We start from the raw sequence: 21,796 nt of genomic DNA on the forward strand, positions 1-21,796 counted from the left end.
GCGTCCGCGCGCTCTCGCCGGGAGACGGGCGCCGCCCCCGCCCCGCGCCCGCGCCCGCGCCCGCGCCGGCCCCGGGCCAGCCCCTTCCTCGCCGCGACTCGCCCGCTGGCCCCACCCCCTCGCCCGCGGCGCCCAGTGGGAGGCGGGGGCCGGCCCGGCCGAGCGCGGCGCCGCGCTCTGATTTGCTGCGGGCGCGGGGGATCGACAGCCTCGGCGGGTGCCTTCCCGGAGAGAGGGAGGGAGGGGAAGGGGGGAAAAGCGCAGGGCGCCCAAGGCGAGGCCGGCACTCCCCGTCCCCGCGGCTGGCGCAGGACCTCACTCGAGCGGAGCGCCCACGGGGAGCGGGTCGCGGGGCGGCGGCGGCGAGGAGGCGGCGAGAAGGAGTCGGAGGAGGCGAGGAGGCGAGGGCTGCGAAGCCGAGTGGGGTCCCGGCCGCCCCGCGGGCCAAGGTCGGCCCCCCGCCCGTGGGCGAGCGCGCCAGCCGGCCCCCTGCCCCAGAGCCACCGCCACAAAGAGAACGCCGGCGCCAGCTCCCCATGACGTCCTAAAGCGCGCGGCCCCCGCCGAGTCCGCTCCCTCCCGGGCCGTGGCCCGCGCCCCCGTGCGTCCCCGCGCGCCCCGACCCGCGCCCCGCCGGCATGGACGTCCACACCCGCTGGAAAGCGCGCCGCGCGCCGCGCCCGGGCGCCCCGCCGCTGTCCCCGCCGCTGCTGCTGCTGCTGCTGCTGTGGGCGCCGCCTCTGAGCCGCGCAGGTAAGGCGCTCGGGCGCGGGGGTGGCTGTCATCCCCGGTCCCCGCTGGCCTCCCCGGCGCGGTCCCGGGCTCGGGGGCGGCGCGGGCCGCCTCTCCGACTGCCAGCCTTGGGCGCCGGGGAGGGAGACGCGCCAGCACGGTACCCCGCGCGCCACAGGGCCGGCCGGGTGGGGCTGTCGCGCGCGCCAGGGAAGGACCTCGCGTTGGAACAGCCAGAGGGGCTGTCCACGAGGCCGGCAAACTTTGTCCCGAAACTTAGCTTCTCCCACATCACTCGCGCCCGGCCGCAGAGCTTCCTCTCCTGAAACCTGGGAAGGGTCGCCCCCTAGAGTCACAGCCCGTCAATTCCGGCCGGGCTCCTGGGGTGAGAGGGCACTGGCCACCGGTGGGGGGGAATCCCAGAAGCTTGAGCCCCCAAGCCCTGTTCTCCCCCCGCCCCCCAGGCCCACTCCAGGCTGGGTCTCTGCTTTCCTAGGAGCCCTGCAATCCTGGCCACTAAGTGCTCCCTGATCCTGGGGAGCCCTGCTCCTAATCCCACCCCCAAACCTCCTGACCCCCTGGGAGGCATGTTTTTTTTTTTTTTTTTTTTTTTTTTTTTTTTGGTTTGCCTCCCAGAGATGGGGTTCGCGGAGCAGAGCCGGGAGATGGTGGTGGAGGTCAGGCTGAGTGGCTCAGATGGTGCCCACATGGGGCACTCCTCCTGCCAGAGGTCTCACTTGGAAGGAGCTCTCTCTCATGGGGAGTCTTACAGCTCCCCGCTCCCTCCAACTCAGCCTCCTGATGGGACAGTGGATCTAAGCGTCACCTTGGTGGTTACCTGTGGGATGGGTCTTCACATCGCCTCAGACATCAGAGGCCCCAGAAAACCCCCCGAGTCCCCATTAACAGGCAGGAAGACAAGGCTCAGAGCTGCTGGTGCGAGGTCAGGGAAAGTGAGGGGCACGGGGGTGGGGCGGTGGGCTCAGCTGGCCCAGCTGGCCCAAGGGCTCCACTGCCCGCCCCCTTCTGTCCTCCACTTTGTAATTTGAAGTCATGTGGGAAGAATCACTTTCATGTTCCGCTTGCCAGTTAAGATACTCTTTCCCTTTTTCCTGGCATGATGGGTGTGTGGTGGGCCAAAGGCGATGAGCAGGAGTCAGGGTGTCCAGCCAACATGGGGCTGGGGGAGACAAAGGGTGCCTCGCCTAGCTCTGGGGACCTGGTGTCTTATCCCCGGGCTGCCAGCAGCATTCCCAAGATCCTGGGCTAACTGACTCTGCGTTTGTCCCTGGGGGTCAGTTGAAGGTGGAGGACAGTCGTGGTCTCCAGGAAAGTGGTCTGGAGTCCGTTGGGGGATGTGGTCAGGGGGCCCCATGGTGGCCTTAGCCCTGTCCTGCTCCTCAGATGGGCTTTCCCCAGGAACATGGGAGGGAACCCTTCAGGGGAGTCTCCACCCCAAAAAGCTGGGGCTAGGTGCTGCCTGGGGAGCATGCCTTTGGCAGTTTTGGGTTGGGTTCTGCCTCTGCGGTCCCTGCCCCCTCTCCAAGCCCCTCTTCCCCGAGGGCGAGGGCAAGGGCGAGGGCAGCCCCTTGGAAGCAGACGCGTGGCAGAAGGGCTGAGGAATTGCACATTTGGCTTTTGTCAGAAAGACAGTTAGAAAGCATGTGAAGAAGTCACTTTTCTGAGCGGGTTCCCAGACTTGTCCCCACCTCCCGGGGTGAGGCCGGTTTTGAAGTCCAGGGCAGGGCCGCACGGGGCCAGAGGGGGCGGCTGGGCACCCCAGATGCGGGAGGTGGGAGCCTGTTCTTCTCTCCACTTTGGGACTTGCCAGATGTTTTCCGAGTTTTCTCTGAACATGGCTCTTTTTTCCTACCTTCTCCTTGGCCAAGTGTGTGAAGGAATGAAAAGTAAGATTGCATTTGGGGCCGGTTAACGTTGTAAGGGGCGGAGGAGAGTATGTGAAATGAAACATGACCCCAATATTTGGAAATTGAGGTCATCTCCTCGGCCTGGCATTGGGTGACTCCGCTCACGTGACTGCTTCTTGCAATAATTTTGTGGGAAGAGTTGTCCAAGTTTTCTGGGGCCTGACAGATATGAAATGGTTAAATTTCCTCTGACTCAATCAAGTTGGCTGGAAAGACACCCTTTTCCATCCTTCCCCCTTCCCCTCCTCCCCAGAAGAGAACAGTCAGTGGGAGGAGCTCAGGAGCCAGCTTGGCTCCGCGGAGCCCTCTCCCTCATCTGGTCCAGATTTCAGTGGCTGGAGGGGCTGGAGCTGTGGTCACTGCCCAGCGGCTGTGACCAGCCGGCAGTGGCCGCGGGCAGGAGTGCCTTCCCCGGGGCCGGAGCACAGAGTGCCTTCTCCTGGGATGCCGCTCTGGGGCTGTTTCTGGGGTGCTGGCCAGAGCCTGCCCCATTACCCCACCCTGCAGATATTTCTGGACAGGCGCCGAGGCCTCGCCCTTAGCCCCGCACAGCTGATGCCCGCCTGCCCCGCCCCTGCCTTCTGGCCGTCTGGCCCCGCCTCCTCCCTGGATCGCAGACACTGTTGGGTGGAGCCCAGGGGAGGCGGGGAGCAGATGCCCACTGACCCCCGCCCCCCACTTAATAACGGGACAGCAGAGGCCAGACTAGCGCTGAGCCCCTGAGGTCAGGGATGAGTCACCCCCACCCCTGAAGCACTGGGTCGAGCCCGCACTGGAGCCCTGGGGTTGCATTTAAGGAGCAAGGCAGGGTCCTTCCCCCGGGAGACCCTGGCACCTGGTAATCATGGTAATGGATGTGCTGGCACCTGCCTGGACACATCTGAGGAACCCCAGATTTTGGGTCTGTCTGACCTCTGCTTCTGGCATGGCCACGCCTCAGTGCCTCAGACTTGGGGGGTCAGTGGGGGGGATACCTCTTCCCCTCCATTTATCAGCTCTCGTGGGAGGGACCTGGTGCCCCAAGCAGCAGTGCGGGGGAGGGTCCTGCCCCCTGTGGCCCCAGGGTGAGGGCCCTGTTGCTTTTGCTCCCCCGCCTCCACTCCTTCCTTCCTTCCTTCCTTCCTTCCTTCCTTCCTTCCTTCCTTCCTTCCTTCCTCTTTCCTTCTTCTCTCCCTCCTCCCTCCCTCACCCTTCCTCCTTCCCTCCACCCCTTCCTTCCTTCCTCCCTCCCTTCTTCCTTCCTTCCTACCTTCCTACCTCCTTCTCTCCCACTCTCCTTCCTCCTTCCCCCTTCCTCCCCTTCCTCCCTCCCTCTCCTCTTCCTCCTGCCACCCCTTCCTTCCTTCTTTCCTGCCTCCACCCCGTTTCCTTCCTCCCTTCTTTCCTTCCCTCTTTCCTTCCTTCCTTCCCTCTTTCCTTCCTTCCTCCCTCCCTCTCTCCCTCACTCCCTCCCCCCCTCTCTCTCCCCCTACTCCCCCTTCCCTTCCTCTCCTTCCTCCCCCCTCCTTCCTTTTTCACTGGAATGCCTTTGAGAGGGACCAGACTGACTGCAGTCTCCACTCTCCTGGTCTTTCTCTTTAGCTGGCTCTTCACTCATCCTCAAGACCTGGCTGGACCCTGGAGGCATTTGCCTTCTACCCAGGCTGACCTGGAGGGTTATGGGAGGACAGAGGTGAAGGGGGCAGGGCTCCTCACTGCAGGAACTCTTAAGTCTTCGGGGGGCGGGGGGGACGGGTTTGTTTCACTCTTCATTTTTGTGCCAAGTGTCACGTGCCACTTTACGTGGTCTGGGAGGGCTGGCCCCATTGGGGAGATCTGGGGAAGCTTCCTGGAGGAGGTGATGCTAAACTTGGTCTTTTCTGCCTCTTCTTCCCCTTCCTTAGCAGGTGCCCTCCTCCACCTCTGGCTTTACCCTTGTCCGCCCTTCCTTCTTGGCAGGACATTCCAAACTCTGCTCTGGTGTTCGGTGTTCTCTGGGGCTGCTTCCCTTGGCTGGAAAGCCCCTCATTAACTCGGTTGGCAGGGCGCCCCCAGCTCCGCTTGTCCTGGGACGGCTGTGCCAGCAGAAGTGGCTGCAGTGAGACAGAGGGGGTCTCTGCGGGGGGGGGGAGGTGAATGGAGACCTGGGGGCTTCTTTAACCCTCTCTGCCCCTGCATGCGAGGCTGGTGCACCAGAGCCGTTGGATGAGTTCTGCAGACAAACTGACAACCTTGGCTGGGGGTGGGGGTCTTCTGGGCACGACTTTGGGTTCCTGTGCTGGGGGACAGGCAGTTAGGAGTGGGAAGGGATATCTGGTGGCTGAACCCCAGGGCAGCGTGGACAGTTGTGGGGTCAGTGCTTCTGAGACCCGCTCGGGTGGCTGGTCTGGGCCAGTCATCCTGCCTCATCTTTCCTGTCTGGAAAATGGGGAGAGTTGCTTTGAGGGGTGGTTGTGTGGGATGCCTGATGTAGAGTGAGCCCCTGAGTAAGGGAGGACATGCCATGGCTGCTTTTCAGGCTGGTATTTTTGCAAAAGGAACAGAGCATGGTGTTACCCGCGCCCCCCGCCACCGGGCCATCCCAGAAGCAGCCCAGGAGTGGGAGGTGTGGCTGTCTTAGGAGGCACCATCCCCGGAGGGCTCTGTCACCCACAGGCTGGGTCAGTGTGGGTCCCTCGTGTGCTCTTCATCACCTCCTGGACCGTTTGCATGGATCATGAGACAACATACGTGAACACACTTAACAAGCCCCTTGGAGGGGCGGGCACACGCTTGTGTTTCTGAGCGTACCTGTCGGTGCAAGGGCATGCATGTGATGTGCAGATTTGTCTGTGTGTGTAGGTGGGTGTACGTGTGCCTGTGGTTTCCCGAGGCCCTTCTGTGTTTGAGGGGCCCGGGGCAAGGTGACATTGTTCTCCTTACCATGAGCGCCACCCCCCTGCCCCCGGCTGGATGGGAGGCATGGAGATGAACTGTGGCCATGCATGGAGCCCGCTGGGAAACCACGAGGTGGGGTTCCTTCAGCAGGGCTATCAGGGTCCTGCTGGGACTGATCCTTTGACGAGATGTTTCTACTCACAGGAGGGTGGAGATGTGATACTGTACTTTCTCTGTTCCCCCTTATTTGGGTTCCCCCTTAGAAGCTACTCTGGTGTCCACACTCTGCCAAATGTCCCTTCTAAGATCTGTGGCCTGTCTTGGCTCACGGGGATCCTGAGATCCTGAAGGTGGAGCTGGCTTTGGCCCTTCTCGAAGGCAGACCTACCCCTGCTGGGGGTACGGCATGGGGAATCCCATGTGGGTGATGCTCAGGGCGGCCATATCTATGGCTCCACTCCTACCAACTGCGCATTTAGCACCACTGGGCTTCAGTTTCCCTATTTTTAAGGAGGGGGTGATGATCCTAAGTCCTGCAGGGTTCTTTGTGGGGGTTCAGTGAATAATGTGTGCAGAGCTCAGAGTGAGCCCACCTCTTCTCCTTCCCAGACCCCGAGGCAGCAGGTATGGGGTCTGGAGCTGAGTTCCCGGCCCTGCTCGCTGGCTGGCTGCATGAGCAGCTCCCTCTCTCTCCTGTGGACGGTCACACTAGCACCTGCCTCATGGGAGGAACAGAAGTGGTGACCCAGAAAATGTCCCCTGGTTGGTTTATTAGACCACTTGCCGGGACTCCTGTGGTGTTGAGGCTGGGTGTGGAGGTTGCTCCCTTTCCTCCTCGGGCCACCCCCACTTTACAAGGAGCAACTGGAGTCAGAGATGGGAACGGACCTGCCCGCATCCCACCTCAAGGACTCCGGTCTTCTGCCTCCGAGACGTGACCGGGAGTGATGGCTGGTGCGCTGGACGTGTTGGTGCTGGGGGTGCACTGGTGGGGGCTTTGCCCGCTCAGATGCTGTGTTAGCACCCATGCCAGCCCAGGTGGCTGGAGAGCCGTTTATGGGACGAACGAATGCAGGGTTGGCTGTGAGTGGGTGTGTGTGGCTGGGTGGTGTGGGTCACGGGGGTCACACCATCTGAGGCACCGGCCCATCAGCTTTGACTCACCCAGTCGTTTTCTGGCAGATCCCCAACCTAGTAGTAACCCCACATTAGAAGTAAATGTCGTCGCCATTCTTTGGTGACTCAGGCTCAAGAAATGGAACCACAGTCTGACCCAGATTCTCCAAAATTTTACCCTACAGAGCTCCAGGGGGCGCTGCAATGTCTCTGTGTGTGAGCTGGAGGGTCCCTTTGTTTTCTGTTTGCAGCCCCTGTTTTTGGGCTGGAGGACGGCCCTGTCTGGCTTGGGCTTCCCCACCCGCACCTTGGCAATAGGGATCCTGATGACTTCTTTATTATTTTACTGAATGCCCCCAAATGCCATCAGAATGTGTGCATGCAGCACAGGGATTTACACGTTAAAACTCTGAGCCTGAATTGGAAAAATAGCGATCTCACCATGACAGAGAGTGAGCGCTTTAATGTAACTGGAACGTGGGAAGCAATCGTCTGCCATTCTGCCGCGGGTGACGGAGAGGGGCAGTGGGCAGCTCCGGTGGCCGCTCCTTTGGTAGAGGGGTCAGAGGGACCCGCACAGAGGCTGGCCCCTGCCTGGAGACGTGTGGGGTGGCGGCGCTTATGCCCGAAGTGTTGGGGGACCTCCAGCGCGACTCAGATCTGTGCCGGGCACCGGGCGGCAAGTGCACGGGGGAGCAATAGGTGAGGGTCCCGGCAGCATGGGAGCTTCTGGGGCAGTGGGGGAATCAGACTCCCGCCCCGGTGATTGTGTCCAGTGACGCACAAAGTGGGAGGTAGTGAGTGGAACAATCACCAGCAGGTAGGGCGTGCCAATGGCCAATCAGAGGGGAGGCACCTTCCAGCCCCATGGAGCTCTGGCCAATCAGAAGGGAGACACCTTCCAGCCCCGTGGAGCGCTGGCCAATCAGAGGGGAGGCACCTACCAGCCCCATGGAGCTCTGGCCAATCAGAAGGGAGGCACCTTCCAGCCCCTGGAGCGCTGGCCAATCAGAGGGGAGGCACCTACCCATGGAGCTCTGGCCAATCAGAGGGGAGGCACCTACCAGCCCCATGGAGCGCTGGCCAATCAGAGGGGAGGCACCTTCCAGCCCCATGGAGCTCTGGCCAATCAGAGGGGAGGCACCTACCAGCCCCATGGAGCTCTGGCCAATCAGAGGGGAGGCACCTACCAGCCCCATGGAGCGCTGGCCAATCAGAAGGGAGGCACCTTCCAGCCCCTGGAGCGCTGGCCAATCAGAGGGGAGGCACCTACCCATGGAGCTCTGGCCAATCAGAGGGGAGGCACCTACCAGCCCCATGGAGCGCTGGCCAATCAGAGGGGAGGCACCTTCCAGCCCCATGGAGCTCTGGCCAATCAGAAGGGAGGCACCTTCCAGCCCCCATGGGGTGCTGGCCAATCAGAGGGGAGGCACCTTCCAGCCACGCTGGTGTGGGACCATCACAGATGCTGGTGTGGGTTGCCACTCTCCAAGCCAGGCGAGGGGGCCTTGGCAGCGTGGGGCTTTTGTTTCTGTCCTTGGGCTGGAGAGCGAGGTCCGCGTCCTGCCCACCGTGGGTAGTCTGGGAGCCTTGGCCTGTCTCCTTCATCTGATACTGGGCTGCTCACTTCCCGCCGCACTGCGCCTCGCTGAACGCCAAGGCCCTCTTGGGGAGGACAGCCAGGCGGCTGTGCACCCAGCGGGCCCCGGGTCAGCTGGGTGGGTTCCTGGAGCTGGGCGTGGGGAGAGCCGGGAGCCCAGAGCCCTGCACAGGGGCCGTGCAGTGAGATGTGGACAAGGAAGGGCCGCCCCTCAGCCCCGGAGCTCGGTTTGGTTGCAGGAAGCCTGAGCCTCACCTCTCACATCCTCCAGGTCTGCGGGGAGAAGTGACTGGGACCTCTTTCCTGCGGGGTTTCTTCCTTGCTTTTCCCTGTTCCTTGTTCTCTGGAGACAGCGTGCAGTGCTGGGGGGAGCTCCAGCTTGCTCCTGGGGAGGGAGGCGGAGGAGGTGGTCTCTGGTACCAGCGCCCCGAGGAGACACTGCTGTCCTTCTGAGGAGACAGTAGCGCATCCCAGCTGGTTTTATGCAGGGGAGGGAGGGACGGTGTCTTCCAGTGCCTCTCAGACTGAAAATGCTCGCACCAGAGGGCAGGAGTGGCCAGCCCTTTCTAGGATGGAAGATCAGCAACAGGATTTCCAAATGGAATTATTTTCTAGGGAATTAGTTATTCAGGTTCATAGTTTAGATAAGGGCCCTTTAGCTCAGAAATTACTGCTTGGACAGTGGCTACATTTCCCTGAACGCGGGGAACCTGTGGGGCCTCCTGGGCAACCGGTGTGGTGGGGCCGGCATGGGGGGCGCAAGCAGCGAGCCCCGGGAAGGAGCTGGAGTTGGCCCAGAGTGGGAGGGTGTGGGGGAGGCCGGGGCTCTCTCAGGGTCATCCTCCCTCCCCTGAACAGGTAAGCTGCAGGTTTCAACATGAATGGTGGTGGTGGTGGGGCACCTACGAGGGGAGAAGGGCCAGGAAGGAAAAGGGGAGGCAGGGCCTCCCATCCCCGTGTCTGCCCTACTTTCTTCAGGGTGGCCTCACCTTCAAGAAGCAGTGATCAGGGGAAATTTCAAAGGTAGCACAGCAACTCCCCACAATGCACGTGGGGTCGCCCAGTGTCTGCCCATGGCTAACCTCATGCCGTCCAGCCCTACCCACCGCCCTCCACCCGGGGACTGTGCCACTGACCCCTGATGTCCGGTCACAATCAGCTGGAGACTCTGCCCAGCACATTCAGCGCGAGTCCTTCCCTCTCTGGACCGTGTCTGTGTGGGAGGGAGGATGAGCTTCCCCACCTGAGGGACCCAGAGAATAGCTCAGAGTTCAGTGTCCTGGGCCAGAGAGCTGTAGCACTGCACATTGCCAGGCTCCTAGCTCCCCTGGGAGCAGGGAGGGCAGGGCGCCTGCATCTTGCCTCTGCCGAGTGCCTGGGCTCCACACCGAGGAGCACTCTTTGTGTCTGAGTTTCCCCATCTGTGAAATGGGCATAGAGACCGTGCCTGTCTCAGAAGCCTGCTGGAAGGACTGGAGGAACTAACTCGCACAGGATCTGCCTAAGGACCATCACAGCGCTGGCTCTCACAGTCATGACTGTGGCGTGTCCAGTGCAGGACGAGTATGGGGCCTCCATGTAGGTCGATAGGGGGGAACTCATTCAGGCCTCGGCGCTGAGCCGCTTGGGACTTGCTAAGGTGCCACAGGAGAGAAGGCAGCACCCTTCTGTGTCCTCTTTAGGCCAAGAAAGATGTGGGCCAGGCTCATGGGGCAGCCTCTGGGCTCCCACCTGCTCCAGGCCCTGATGGGACACTCCTGAGACAGGACACTGGGTGTGCTGTTCAGGCGTGGCTCTGTGTCCCCGGGGCACTCAGGCTGCTGGGGCCAAAGAGCCGAGGACGATGTGCGGCCAGGCGTGGCTCGGCCTGAAGGCTGTGGCTGAGGACCGCAGGGAGATCAGAGGCCCCAGCCAGCTGCATGTGCAGTCACCTCATCTGGAGCAGGCTTCCCCCACCCCTCAGGGATGTCCTGGCCCCAAGGGCTGGTCCCGAGACAGCAGCTTTGCCAGCATTTTGCAGAAGACTGGAGCTCCCTGGGTCTGGGGCCCTGGCCTGGTTGCCTGGTGTTTTCTGGGGTTGACTGGGAGCAAAGGAGGTGGGTGAGCAGGTCCGGTTTCCTGTGAGGTGGGGCTCTGAGTGGGCTCAGTCGGGGACCCCCGAGGACGAGAGCAGGAGGTGGAGCCCAGGGCTGGACCCCGTCCCTCCTGCAGCCCACCACTCCTTTGACTTTTTTTTTTTTTAAAGATTTTATTTATTTTTGACAGAGAATGAGAGAGAGCACATGAGAGGGGGGAGGGTCAGAGGGAGAAGCAGACTCCCCGTTGAGCAGGGAGCCCGATGTGGGACTCGATCCAGGGACTCCAGGATCATGACCTGAGCTGAAGGCAGTCGCTTAACCAACTGAGCCACCCAGGCACCCTCCTTTGACTTTTGAAAGGGAAGTTCAGAAGATGAGGGTGGGAAGCACTGATGAGTCAGCACACAGGGAAGAGGACAGCGGCTTCGGAGGCCAAGAGAGCAGGGTGTGGACCCTGGCTGTGTGACCTCTGGTGCTTTACTGGACCTCTCTGATCCGAGTCAGCGTATCTCCAAACCACAGGCAATGGCAGCACGCAGAAAGGCGGCTGGGGGGATTTGCGTTGGTGACCTGTGTGCGGATACAGAGCCCTTCACGGGGTGTCCTGCCTCCTGCATTCGGGGCAGCAGGGCAGACAGACTCACATCAGTAACAGTAACGTCTGTGCTCAGGGTTGTCACTGTAGTTACTAGCATGTCGTAATAATACTGTATATCGCTGTTGCTATTTTGTGCCCTGGCAGAGCTCAGGGAGCCACGAGTGAGTCGTCAGGGGGAAAGTGGGGACAAAGCTTCTGCGTGCGAGTTCAGGGCTCAGCTGGACCAGAGAGGCAGCTGACCAGTTAGTGCAGACGGCCCAGCTAGTGATGGAGGGGCGAATCCAGGAGGGGTCGGGGTGCATTTGACAGATAATACTCCCTGGGGAGCTCTGCTGTGCAAGATTCTGCACTGGATACGGGGGAGCTACTTCGGTGGGGGGGGGCCCGACAGCAGACAGGCCCAGGCTCCTGGGGAAGGAACTGGATGTCTTACTGGGAGTCAGTGGTCTGCCCTCTGGCCTTGGGGTGGTTTTGCTGATGAACCCACTCAGAACTGGAGGGCTTGAGGCTTCCTGGGGTCGAAGGCTGCTGAGAAGTGGGGGGGCCAGACCCCTGGGGCAGGCTTTGTTGCCTGCTGTCCTGTGGCTGGGAGGGGAACCCCGTGGTCTTGGATCTCTACCATCGGGGGGATGGTGTGCGAACCTGGCAGATTCGTCCTGGGACTTGCAACCTGGAGGATCTCAGGTGTGTCCCAGGGTTCCTTCTGTCCCAGGCAGGTTTGATGGCCACTGTTTGCCGGGCCCCTCTGGTGGCTGACGGCACCTGGAGTGGAAAGTGCCAGAACCCAGCCTCCAGAGCCCTGCTTGCCACAAACCACCTTTTTAAGGGCTTTCCAACTTCTCAAAGCTTCCTTGCTCACCAGAAATATAGTGAACGCTGCTTCGAAGTGGAGACACTCCCCATTTTCCTCACTTCACAGCTCCCCATTGTGTCCATGCCACCAGGACCTGCCTGGGGAGAGGAGCCCGGTGGGGGCAGTGCAGGCCAGGACTGAGTGGGGCCCCCCAGCTCCGAATCAGCCCATCCTGACCCTCCCTGCAGCGCCCTGGGCCCCTCTGTGGGGACAGGCTCCCACCTCCCCTTCCTGGGCCTGTCCCATTACAAACAGCAGCCTGGCCCTGGGATGCTGTTGTCCAGGGGCTGGAAGGCACACAGTGGGGGGTTCTTCTCCCCCGAGAGGGCTGGGGACATGGGGACAGGCTGTTCGGCTTGACTGGTCTCTAGGTTCTCGGGCCCGCCCCCCGTTTCTTTGGGCCGCAGGTCCGCTGGGGGGGCAGTCAGGCTCTGGGCCGGGGGGATTCTCAGCACCCCACAGTCCTCTCCTGGTGAAGGGACGTAAGCGCAGCAGGAGGGAGGTGCGCTTGCTTGCGAAGTTTCTCTGAAGGTAAAGAGTGAGATTCATTACGAGTTTTCTTCCTTTTGTGCGCCGTTTTGTCGGGATGACATCCTTCCAAGGTGAAAGGTCTCACCTCCATTCTATAGGCCAGAAGACTGAGGCCCACAGAAGCCCTGCCACTAGTAAGTGGCAGAGTCGTGGCCTCTAAAATAGGTCTCGGTTACGGGAATCTGATTTTGTGCAGCCTCTTGGGAACAGGCCCCAGCGTGAGGCGGCAGAGTTCAGAGGGCAGACCTCATGGCGGGGGAGGTGGGACTTGGCTGCCTCCTTCCTCTCCAGGACCTTCATCCCTGCAGCAGGGGGCTGGCGGGGGGACGTTGGGGAAGCCTGGTGGCCACTGCGGATGACCTCTCTGCCTGTCATCTGTCTCCCAAGGCCCTGGCGCGTTCAGGAGGAACTGGGTCCTGGGCCCCCGACGTCCTCCCCATACCTCCTGGATGGCCCGGTGTTGGGCCCCGGGGAGAGTGTTTGTAGGAGGGGGTGAACTGCCCCGGTCTGAGTCAGTTTTTCCATGTCAGCGGGAAGGAAAGAACGGGGAGAGGATTATAGCCAGGTAGGTCTTGCCTGCTTCCTATCAGCCGACACATGATGAAAGAGGAGTGGGGGCGTCTGTGCAAGCCAAATGTTTTCAAAGATAAGGGTGGGCTCGCCTCAAGCAGTCTTCCCTCTGAGGGCCGTGTGGGGGGTCGAGCAGCCCCTCCGATGTCCTAAGAGTTAAGCTGGTGCGGCCTACCGGCGGCCTCTCCTTGGCTGGGGAAGCTGAGCAAGGACCTGACCCACATCTTTAAACTATCAACATTTCAGTAAAGGAACTAAAAAGCCCTGGAGAGCCAATGCCCGAAGGCCTGATTGCTGAGCCTGCCCTTTATCTTACTAGCACATTGCCTAGGATGGATCCAAAAAGCCAGGGAGAGTGTGCAGGCTTGCCAAGGACCAGGATCAATTGGTTTTCTCTTCAGATGGGTCATGAGTCCTAGAGAATTGTTCAGTCCCTCAGAAAGTTTGCTGCTTGGGTAGCACACCCATCCCGCATGCGCCGGCCAGATGGCTTTGACTTGGAAAAGTTCAGGGAATCTCAATTTATTTGAAACCAAGGGAGTAGGGCATACAGTGTGTATGTGGTCCCGGGCAGGTCTCGTGGGGGGCCGCGTCTGGAAGCGGAGAAGTCCACGGGGGCAGGCGGTGGGGGAGCAAGGCCCATGTTCACGGCCACTGCCATGAAGACCCAAACTTCAAGGCCAAGTATGGGGGTGGTTCACCCAGAGTCCCTGCTCGACACGCGGAGATCCAGGCGGGGTTGGGGTGGCTGGTGCTGCCCCTCTCCTGGTGTGCCCTCGATCCTCTGTGCCTCAGTTTCTCCACGTGCACAATGGCGCTGAGGATGCTGCCCCCACAGGTTGGTGCTGACAGTTTCAGGAGGCTCGGTGTAGAGCGGGGAAAGCAGGCGAGGTGTCTGGACCTGGTGGCCTCGCGCAGTGCGTGTGGCGGAGGAGGGGCTCTGTGTGCTTGTGGCCTTGAATGCAGAGCCCGTCACAGACTCAGGGTGTTGGCTGATGTGTTTTGAGCTGGCGTTCCGAAGGACGGTGCGCAGGCGTGAAGGGACCTGGGCTGTTCTGGGGGAGGAGGAGGGGACCGTGCTGGCTGGCAGAGGTGGGGATGTGGGGTGCGATACCCTTGCAGGGGCTAGGGGAGAGAGGAGGTGGAGGATTTGGGATTCGGTCATGCAGGTGTGGAAGAACACCTCCTCTGGGTGCTGGATCGGAGTCTCCACAGGCTCGTCCCACACAGACATCCATCTGCGCTCGGCCAGTGCCACCATGCTTCAGGCAGCAGTCCGACCCTCCCAGGTCTCTTGAGGGCGCCCCCAGCAGATGACCAGTTTGTGGCAGGGCGTGTGCATGCGTGGGTGCGCAGGCGTGAGCACCATCCCGGGAGCACAGAGCTGGCTGGTGCCCCGAATGCGTCCTGTGTGCCGAGGGCTGTATGCTCAGCATTGCTTGCTTCAGCCAACAACCCCGGGAGGTCGGCACTGGGGGGATGGGTCTGGCGACTCAGCTAACAAGGAGCAGACCTGAGATTTGAACATGGCTCTGAGCACTCCAGACCACCTCCTCCTGCCGAACCCCCTCCTGCTTTGTCTTCTGGATAATCTCCCAGCTGTCACCCAGCCCCTTAGCTGCCATCTCTCCAGATGACCCTCTCCAGTCCTGTTCACCTCACACTCCTTTAGTTCCCAGTAAATAACTTCCAGAAACCCTGTCAGCCCGGTTTTGGAATTCCTTACATGCTGTCAGCTCTGCCTGCCCTTCTCCAGAGCACTTCTTCTCTTCTGGGCACGTACCTCGCACCGCTTCTGTTCTGCGGGCCTTCTAGGTGGGTGATGGGGTCGCTCCTGTCGCCATAAGGGTACCACCTCCTGCTTCCCTACCCCGCACATGCAGCCCAAGATCACGGGCGCGGCACTCCAAACCACCTCCCCCCGGGCGGCTACTTCTGCAGAGCCTGGGCTGGCTCCTCTGGGTCCAGCTCTCGGCTCTCCTGCTCCAGCCCTCCCCGTGCTGCATTTAAGCCCCAACGAAAGCACTGGGCTCCAGGCAATGAGCCTTTCTCCATAAACATTGAAACCTGGTCAATATCTCGGCAAGAAAATAAAAACGAAAATCCTCTGAAGAGGGGTAGTCTGGTGTTTTTCTAGTCCCTTATTAAAATATTTCCTGATCTGATTTCTGCAGCAGTATAAACAGCCAGTGAGTAACTGCTCCCCAGAACGGCCGAGACACCGTGCTGTTCTGGGCAGCCCATCTCTGGGGTATGTCAGGCTCAAGGCATGCACATTTTTCTCGGACGACTCATGCTGGCTCTCCCTCTTGCTGCCCCTTCCTCCCCACTGTGGCTTCCCAGCGCCTGGGGAAACTCTGGGCTGCTGTGTCTGCCCAGCCAGGCCCAGCTGTGCAGGCTTAGCTCCCTCTCAGCGCCCTCCCCAGACCGGCTCGGTGCACAATGCTGTGTGCCCAGGGCCCCCCGGGGATGCGCCCCTTCCATGGGCCCTGGGACAGGGTGGGGGGAGTGAGCACCAAGGGGGAGAGCGGCCGGGCTGGAAGAGCTTCCAGGAGTCCCTCTCCACCCTCATGTCCCGTGGCCCCAGGGCCCTCACGTCCTTTTGGTGCCTCGGTCCCGGCCTCGGCTGTCACAGTGCTCGAAGGAGGGCGCACTGTGGCAGCTGCCCATTTGGATGGGCGAGAGATGACTCTCACGGAACGTTCTGGCTCAGACATGGTTCCCTGGATCTGGCATTAATCACGTCTCTGCTGGGCCACAACCTCTGTGTCCACGTGTGTAACCGAGCTCCGGGGCTGTGAGCGAGGGCTGTGTGCCTCAGCGTTGAAGGGCGGGGGGCTGAAGACAAGCCCTTCCTAAAATGCAGGTCAGCGTTTACTGAGCACCTCGGTCTGTGCACTGCGAATTGGACACAGCGCCCCTTGAAGGGCACACGGCCTGGCCCTGGGGCGGAGGGGGTGGACCTGGGCTCCCAGTCCCGTGGGTCAGTGCATGGTGACCCCTGGCTTGCCTCCCTTGTGCTGCCCTGTCCTGACACCCCAGGAGAGGAAGGGCAGTGCCTGTGGGCTGCTGGGGACACAGGGGCTCAGAAGTCAGTTGGGGACCCCCGCTGGTGGACGGGGCTGGGCCAGGACCAGGCTGGCCCCTGATCCGCCTGGCTCCGTGTCCCCCTCCACGTCCTTCCCCAGCCCTCCTGGGTTTGCGCACAGTGGCTCTGAGGGCATGTTGGGGCCAGGCTGCTGGTTTACCCAGAGTCGGGACTTGGGGGTGAGCTTGTGATGCCCAGGGCGTCCAGGGGACATGTGCAGATGCTCAGAGGAGAGGCGGGGCCAGGAGGTGTGGGGGGAGCCCCCACCAGGCCGGGTGGGGAGGGGTGCGCGTCTCTTAGAGGTCTTCCCCCTCTCCTCTTCTTTCTGTAATTATGTATGTTTTTTAATGAAAAAGGATACATTTTTCATTATAGTCATTTTGGAAAACACAGAAAGTATAGAGAAGACAATAAAAATCACCCATAACCCCCAAACTCAAACTCCACTGGGTCTGAGCGCGAAGAGTAAGGGACGGAGGGAAGCACATGGTGACTGGCCTGGAAATGAGGGTGCAGTCCACGCAGCGGGGAGGCCTCGCCCCCACCCAGTGTCCTCTCCCTGAAGGGGGGGGCCGTGGGGTCCCAGCACAGCTCCTCAGCACTTTCTCCCTCCGCTTTATAAGGACAGCATGCTGTTCTTCGTCATGACTGCTGCAGAAAGCCTGACTCACTTCTAGTGTCTCCTGTGATTGGAAGTTGGGTCATTTCCATTTTTGATATTGTAAGTGCCCGGGCATTCCTGAGGCATGCATGCCTCGGATTTTGCCTGAGCTGCTTCCATCTCAGACACTGGGGTGTCCTCTCTCCGGCTGCCCTGTGGCGGGGGGGGTGCGGGGGGGAGGAGCATGCCCAGGGGGCTGGGCCAGTGAGGGGGGCCGGGCCAGCAGAGCCCCGCCCCCGCCCCATGTGGGCTGTGAGGGGGCCGGGCCAGCAGAGCCCCTCCCTCCCCCGCCCCACGTGGGCTGCAAGGGGGCCGGGCCAGCCGAGCCCCTCCCTCCCCCACCCCACGTGGGCTGTGAGGGGGGCCGGGCCAGCAGAGCTCCGCCCCCACCCCACGTGGGCTGTGAGGGGGCCGGGCCAGCAGAGCTCCGCCCCCACCCCACGTGGGCTGTGAGGGGGGCTGGGCCAGCAGAGCCCCTCGGCCGGCCCTGGGGGTGCTGGTCAGCCTGTGCTTTGTGGCCCTTGAGGCGCAGCACCCATACGAATTCAGGGTTTGATAAAGGCAGCATTCACGTTGGCTGGGAAAGAAAGGATTAGTCACTGAAATGGGCTGGGAGAGCGAAGACACCATCTGGGGAAGAGAAACCAGACCCTACCTTCCTCCTGCACCAAAATGCTTTCCAGATGGATCAAAGATGGGAACTTCGCAAATGAAACCATAGAGCTACCAGAAGAAATCGTGGGAGACTGGGTGTCACAACCTGGGGGTGGGGAGGCTGTTCCCAGTAGGACAGAAACCCCAGAAGTTAGAAAAGAAAAAAAAGTTTTACTCCACAAAAGTCAAAGAGTTTTTCTCAGGCCAAAGCAAAACCAAAAACAACCAACAAGCATAAAAAGAAAAGGAATATGAATATGGATCACAGAGAAGGGATTGATAAGCTGTAATATTTAAAACTCCTGTAAATCAATAAGAAAAGTCCAGGAACTCCCCCCCCCCCCCGAAATGGACAAAAGACGTGCATTGTTCTTAGGAAACAAAATATAGATAGTTTTAAATGCATGAGAGGAGGCTTACTCCCTGGAAAGGAACACAGGTGAAAGCCCAGGGAGACACCCCCTCCCCCCACCTGGCCAGACCGAACACCGACAACACGCATTGTTGCCTCCAGGCGGTGAGGGGCAGTGGGTGTTCTCCTAGGTAGCCCCTCGATGACAGGCAGAGGCAATCTCTCTCCGAATATGCAAACATTAAAATGCACGTGCTCTTGGACCTGGCCGCTCAGCCGGGTCTTGGAATTTTCCCTAACGGAACGCACACACGTGTGTGCGGACACCTGTAGGGTTGGGCAGCACCGTCTGGAAGAGCAAATGATGGAAGTGACCCGGTCCCGTCACCAGAGCCATCCGGATAAGAATGTTCTGCAGCAACTAAGAGAAAGGGGCTTTCTTGGCTTTGCGTTTCCTGAAAGGGATTGGTCTCCCGGATACGTTAATAAAGGGAAGCAGGTGAAGAATGCTTCCCGTGGTGTGAGCCCATCTCTATGAAAAGGAAAATCACACACATCTCGGCTTGTGTACGCGTAGGTGATAAGGATGCCCACACGAGCGTTGGGACTGGTGGTGTTTGCCGCAGTGGGCGGCTGGGTGCGCGGCATCCTGTGAGGTGGGCGACCGGCGGGCTTGCAGGAGCACGTGGGTGGCTGCGAGGTGGGCAGGTGTGTCGCTGACCGAGAGGCGCGACAGGGAGGTGCGGGCCGGCTGCTCGGGGAGCCTTGGGCCTTTCCTGCTGGCAGGCAGCTGCTTTGGGCTGGAATGCCTTAGTAATGAAAAAAGTCTGTGGTTAAAAAAAGGGAAAGAAACAAGCTATTCAGGAAGGGACTGAGCAGACGACTGTGCATATAATAGTGATCTTCTGACGGTAGGCACACGTACTCACAGAGCCGAAGTTGTCCTCCATGACCCCCATCCACGCGTTGTGCAGGTGGGGAAACTGAGGCTGGTCCATACTTCACTAGAGTCACACAGCAAGTTGGGGGCAGAGTCCATAGACGTTGTCGGTTTTAATCCTCTCAGGGAGGTGCTGATGATGCATTCATTTGGTAAACACGAAGGAATTGCCCAGCGTGGCGCAGCTGAGCACGGGGTCTAGGATTCAGCCGGCCCTGTGGCTTCCCCAGCCTGGCACACCACGGTGGGTGGCGCCTCGCCTGTCGTGTGCCCACCTGGGGGCTGGAGGCTCGCGCGTCGTACCTTCTGCACAGGTGGCAGTTCTCAAGCTGTGAATGGCACCTGCCCCCGGACCATCCTGCAGACGCGGGTCGGGGGGCCCCTCACGGGCCAGTAGGAAGAAACCAGAGGGCCGTGGACATGACAGCTTTGACATAGGAAGGGTTCTGTGCGATCGTGTTGGAGCTCAGCATGTGGTGGTGTGCTGGTGGGTGTGGCCCTTGGCCTCCAACCCCGTGAGCCCCGTCCCGGCTGGGTGGTCACTCACTGCATCATCTCCCTGCGCTCCCAGGCCAGGGCAGGGCACAGTCTTTCCGAGGCTGTCCAGCAGCAGAGCCACCTGCTGTCACTAGGTTTGCCCCTTTCCGCATTGCAAGTCACAAGGGTCCTTGGAGTCTCGCTTGCCAGCTCTCTGCTCCCCCACCTCCTGGAAAGCCAGCCTGGGCATGATGCTTTGAGGGTCCCTCCCCCGGTGAGTCAGGTGTCACATGACACCAGGGAGTCCTCTGCCCTAGAAAAGCTGACGTCCCCACTTGTGCCCTCGGGCCCTTCATGTCTTGTTTCTACAAGATCGCTGCTGGGAGGTAAATCTTGGCCCCCAAACCTCAGCCACTATTATTCTCACAGGGGGTTGGTCTGTCCTGGTGGAGCACGGCACTGTGGGGGGAAGGAACTGAGGTCCCCCCTTGTTTACTCGTCTGAGAGTGTTACGGGCGTGCCAGGCACGTGGGCTCTTCATGGCACCAAATGCCTGACACTAAAGCATGGATGGGCTCCCTGCCCCTGAGCCCCACATCCTGGACCGTCACGGGAGTGTGTGATCGGTCTGTTGGTTGAACCATGGGGGAGTGCCGTGTTGTGGGCCAAAATGGTCCAGCAGCCATTTCGCATGGTGTAATCTGGAACTCCAAGAGTGAGAACAGAGGAGGGCCACCGGTCCAGCATGGGGGCCTAAGGACGCCTTTCTAGAGGTGACAATGTCTAAACTGAGGTCTGTGAGATGAGTGGGGATTCACTAGGAGTGGTGGTTGGGGCAACAGGAGGATTCCAACTACAGGGAAACAGGATGTGCAATCCCTTGATGCTGTGTGACCTTGGTCTTTGAATCTGGGGTCTGGCATGACTGGAGAATAGCATGAACAGAGTGGCAGAAGAGGGATTGTCAAGAGATGAAGCTTTGGTGCCTATAATTCAGTTTACATAGGCAAAGGTGTATTGCTGTCTTTATCCACCCATTCATCCATCTGCACATCCACCCACGCAGTGTACCCACACACCCATCCATCCACCTACTCATCCATGCCATTAACCCACCCACTCATCCCCCTATCCATCCAGACCCTAAACCCATTCCACCATTCACCCATCCATCCAGACCATCAACATTCTGCCACCCACCCATCCATCCAGACCCTAAACCCATTCCACCACTCACTCATCCATCCAGGACATCAACCCATTCCTCCACCCACCCACCCATCCAGACCATCAACCCATTCCACCACCCACCCACCCATCCAGACCGTCAACCCATTCCACCACCTACCCACCCATCCAGATCGTCAATCTATTCTACCACCCACCCACCCATCCAGACCCTAAACCGATTCTTCCACCCACCCATCCATTCAGACCATCAACCCATTCCACCACCCACCCACCCACCCATCCAGACCGTCAACCCATTCCACCACCTACCCACCCATCCAGATCGTCAATCTATTCTACCACCCACCCACCCATCCAGACCCTAAACCGATTCTTCCACCCACCCATCCATTCAGATCATCAACCCATTCCACCACCCACCCACCCACCCAGACCGTCAACCCATTCCACCACCCACCCACCTATCCAGATCATCAAACCATTCCACCCCCCACCCACCCATCCAGACCCTAAACCCATTCCACCACCCACACATCCATCCAGACCATCAACCCATTCCATCACTCAACCCATCCATCCAGACCATCAACCCATTCCTCCACCCACCCCTCCATCCAGGCTATCAACCATTCCACCACCTACCCACCCATCCAGACCACAAATCCGTCTATCCACCCACTGATCCAGGCCATGAATCCACCCCCCCACCCCCATCCCTTCTTCCGTCATGATGTTGGGCTGCCCCCTCCACCACACCATGTTCCACTTTAGTGTCAGGGTGGTATGACCCTGCAGACTTCCACACTCACACTGGGGCTCCTTGAGGGGGAAGAAAGGCTGACTCACTTCAGCTTCTGAGTGCTTACTTAGCAAAGGACCAGGCACAACCAGATTCTCAGGCTGTGTGTGTTGGCTTGAATTGAGAGACAGGATATTTGCGGCTGCAGCCGCGGCACCGAGTGCGGCCAGGATAATAATGAGGTGCTGACCGTGCCTCAGGAGTTCACCGAGGAGGGGGGCCCATGGCCTAGCCCCTGGTCTAGCTGGGGAAGTGGGAGGTGAACAGGCTCTCAGCAGAGACGGGACAAGGATGGGGAAAGCCGTGTGGCTGATGATAAAATGTCAGAGAAACGCTGTCTAGGGAACAGGGAGGTAGAGAGTCCATGTTTCAGGATGTTTGTTTGTAGATTCAGAAATTCTACTAATTTCCCAAATACCTTTGTTAACTTTTCTTGACTATAAAAGTAAAGCATACTTACCACAGCAAATTTGGGAAATATAAAACTGCCTTTTTCTTTTCTAGTCTGTCTTAGTCTGTTCAGGCTGCTGTAACAAAATACCACAGACTGGGTGGCTTATAACCCACAGAAGTTTAGTTCTCATGGTTCTGGATCCTGGGAAGTCCAAGGTCAAGAGCCAGCATGGTTGGGGGAGGATGCTTCTTTCGGTTCATAGCCTTTGCCTTCTTGCTATGTCCTCATGCAGTGGAAGGGGCGAGGGTGCTCTCTGGAGCCACCATAGGAATTTGGGGGGACACAAGCATTTAGTAGCACTGCCCTCACACTTTCCCC

General features: G+C 59.9%; 1 protein-coding gene across 2 annotated transcripts in view; it reads left to right on the forward strand.

Annotated features, from left to right (window-relative positions):
* The first annotated feature begins 230 nt into the window (after positions 1-230).
* COL5A1 (collagen type V alpha 1 chain) overlaps positions 231-21,796 on the forward strand; it is a 149,734-nt gene continuing 128,168 nt past the window's right edge. For both annotated transcript variants that reach the window (XM_045883480.3, XM_045883481.3), the window contains exon 1: positions 231-753. In XM_045883480.3, coding sequence (XP_045739436.1) covers positions 639-753 — 115 coding nt within the window. In that variant the 5' untranslated portion in view covers positions 231-638. The remainder of the gene's footprint in view (positions 754-21,796) is intronic.

Source organism: Mirounga angustirostris, unplaced genomic scaffold (genome assembly GCF_029215605.1).
Source record: "Mirounga angustirostris isolate CCGP_5_RB_7025 unplaced genomic scaffold, mMirAng1.0.hap1 SCAF_15, whole genome shotgun sequence".
NCBI classification, from domain to species: Eukaryota; Metazoa; Chordata; class Mammalia; order Carnivora; family Phocidae; genus Mirounga; species Mirounga angustirostris.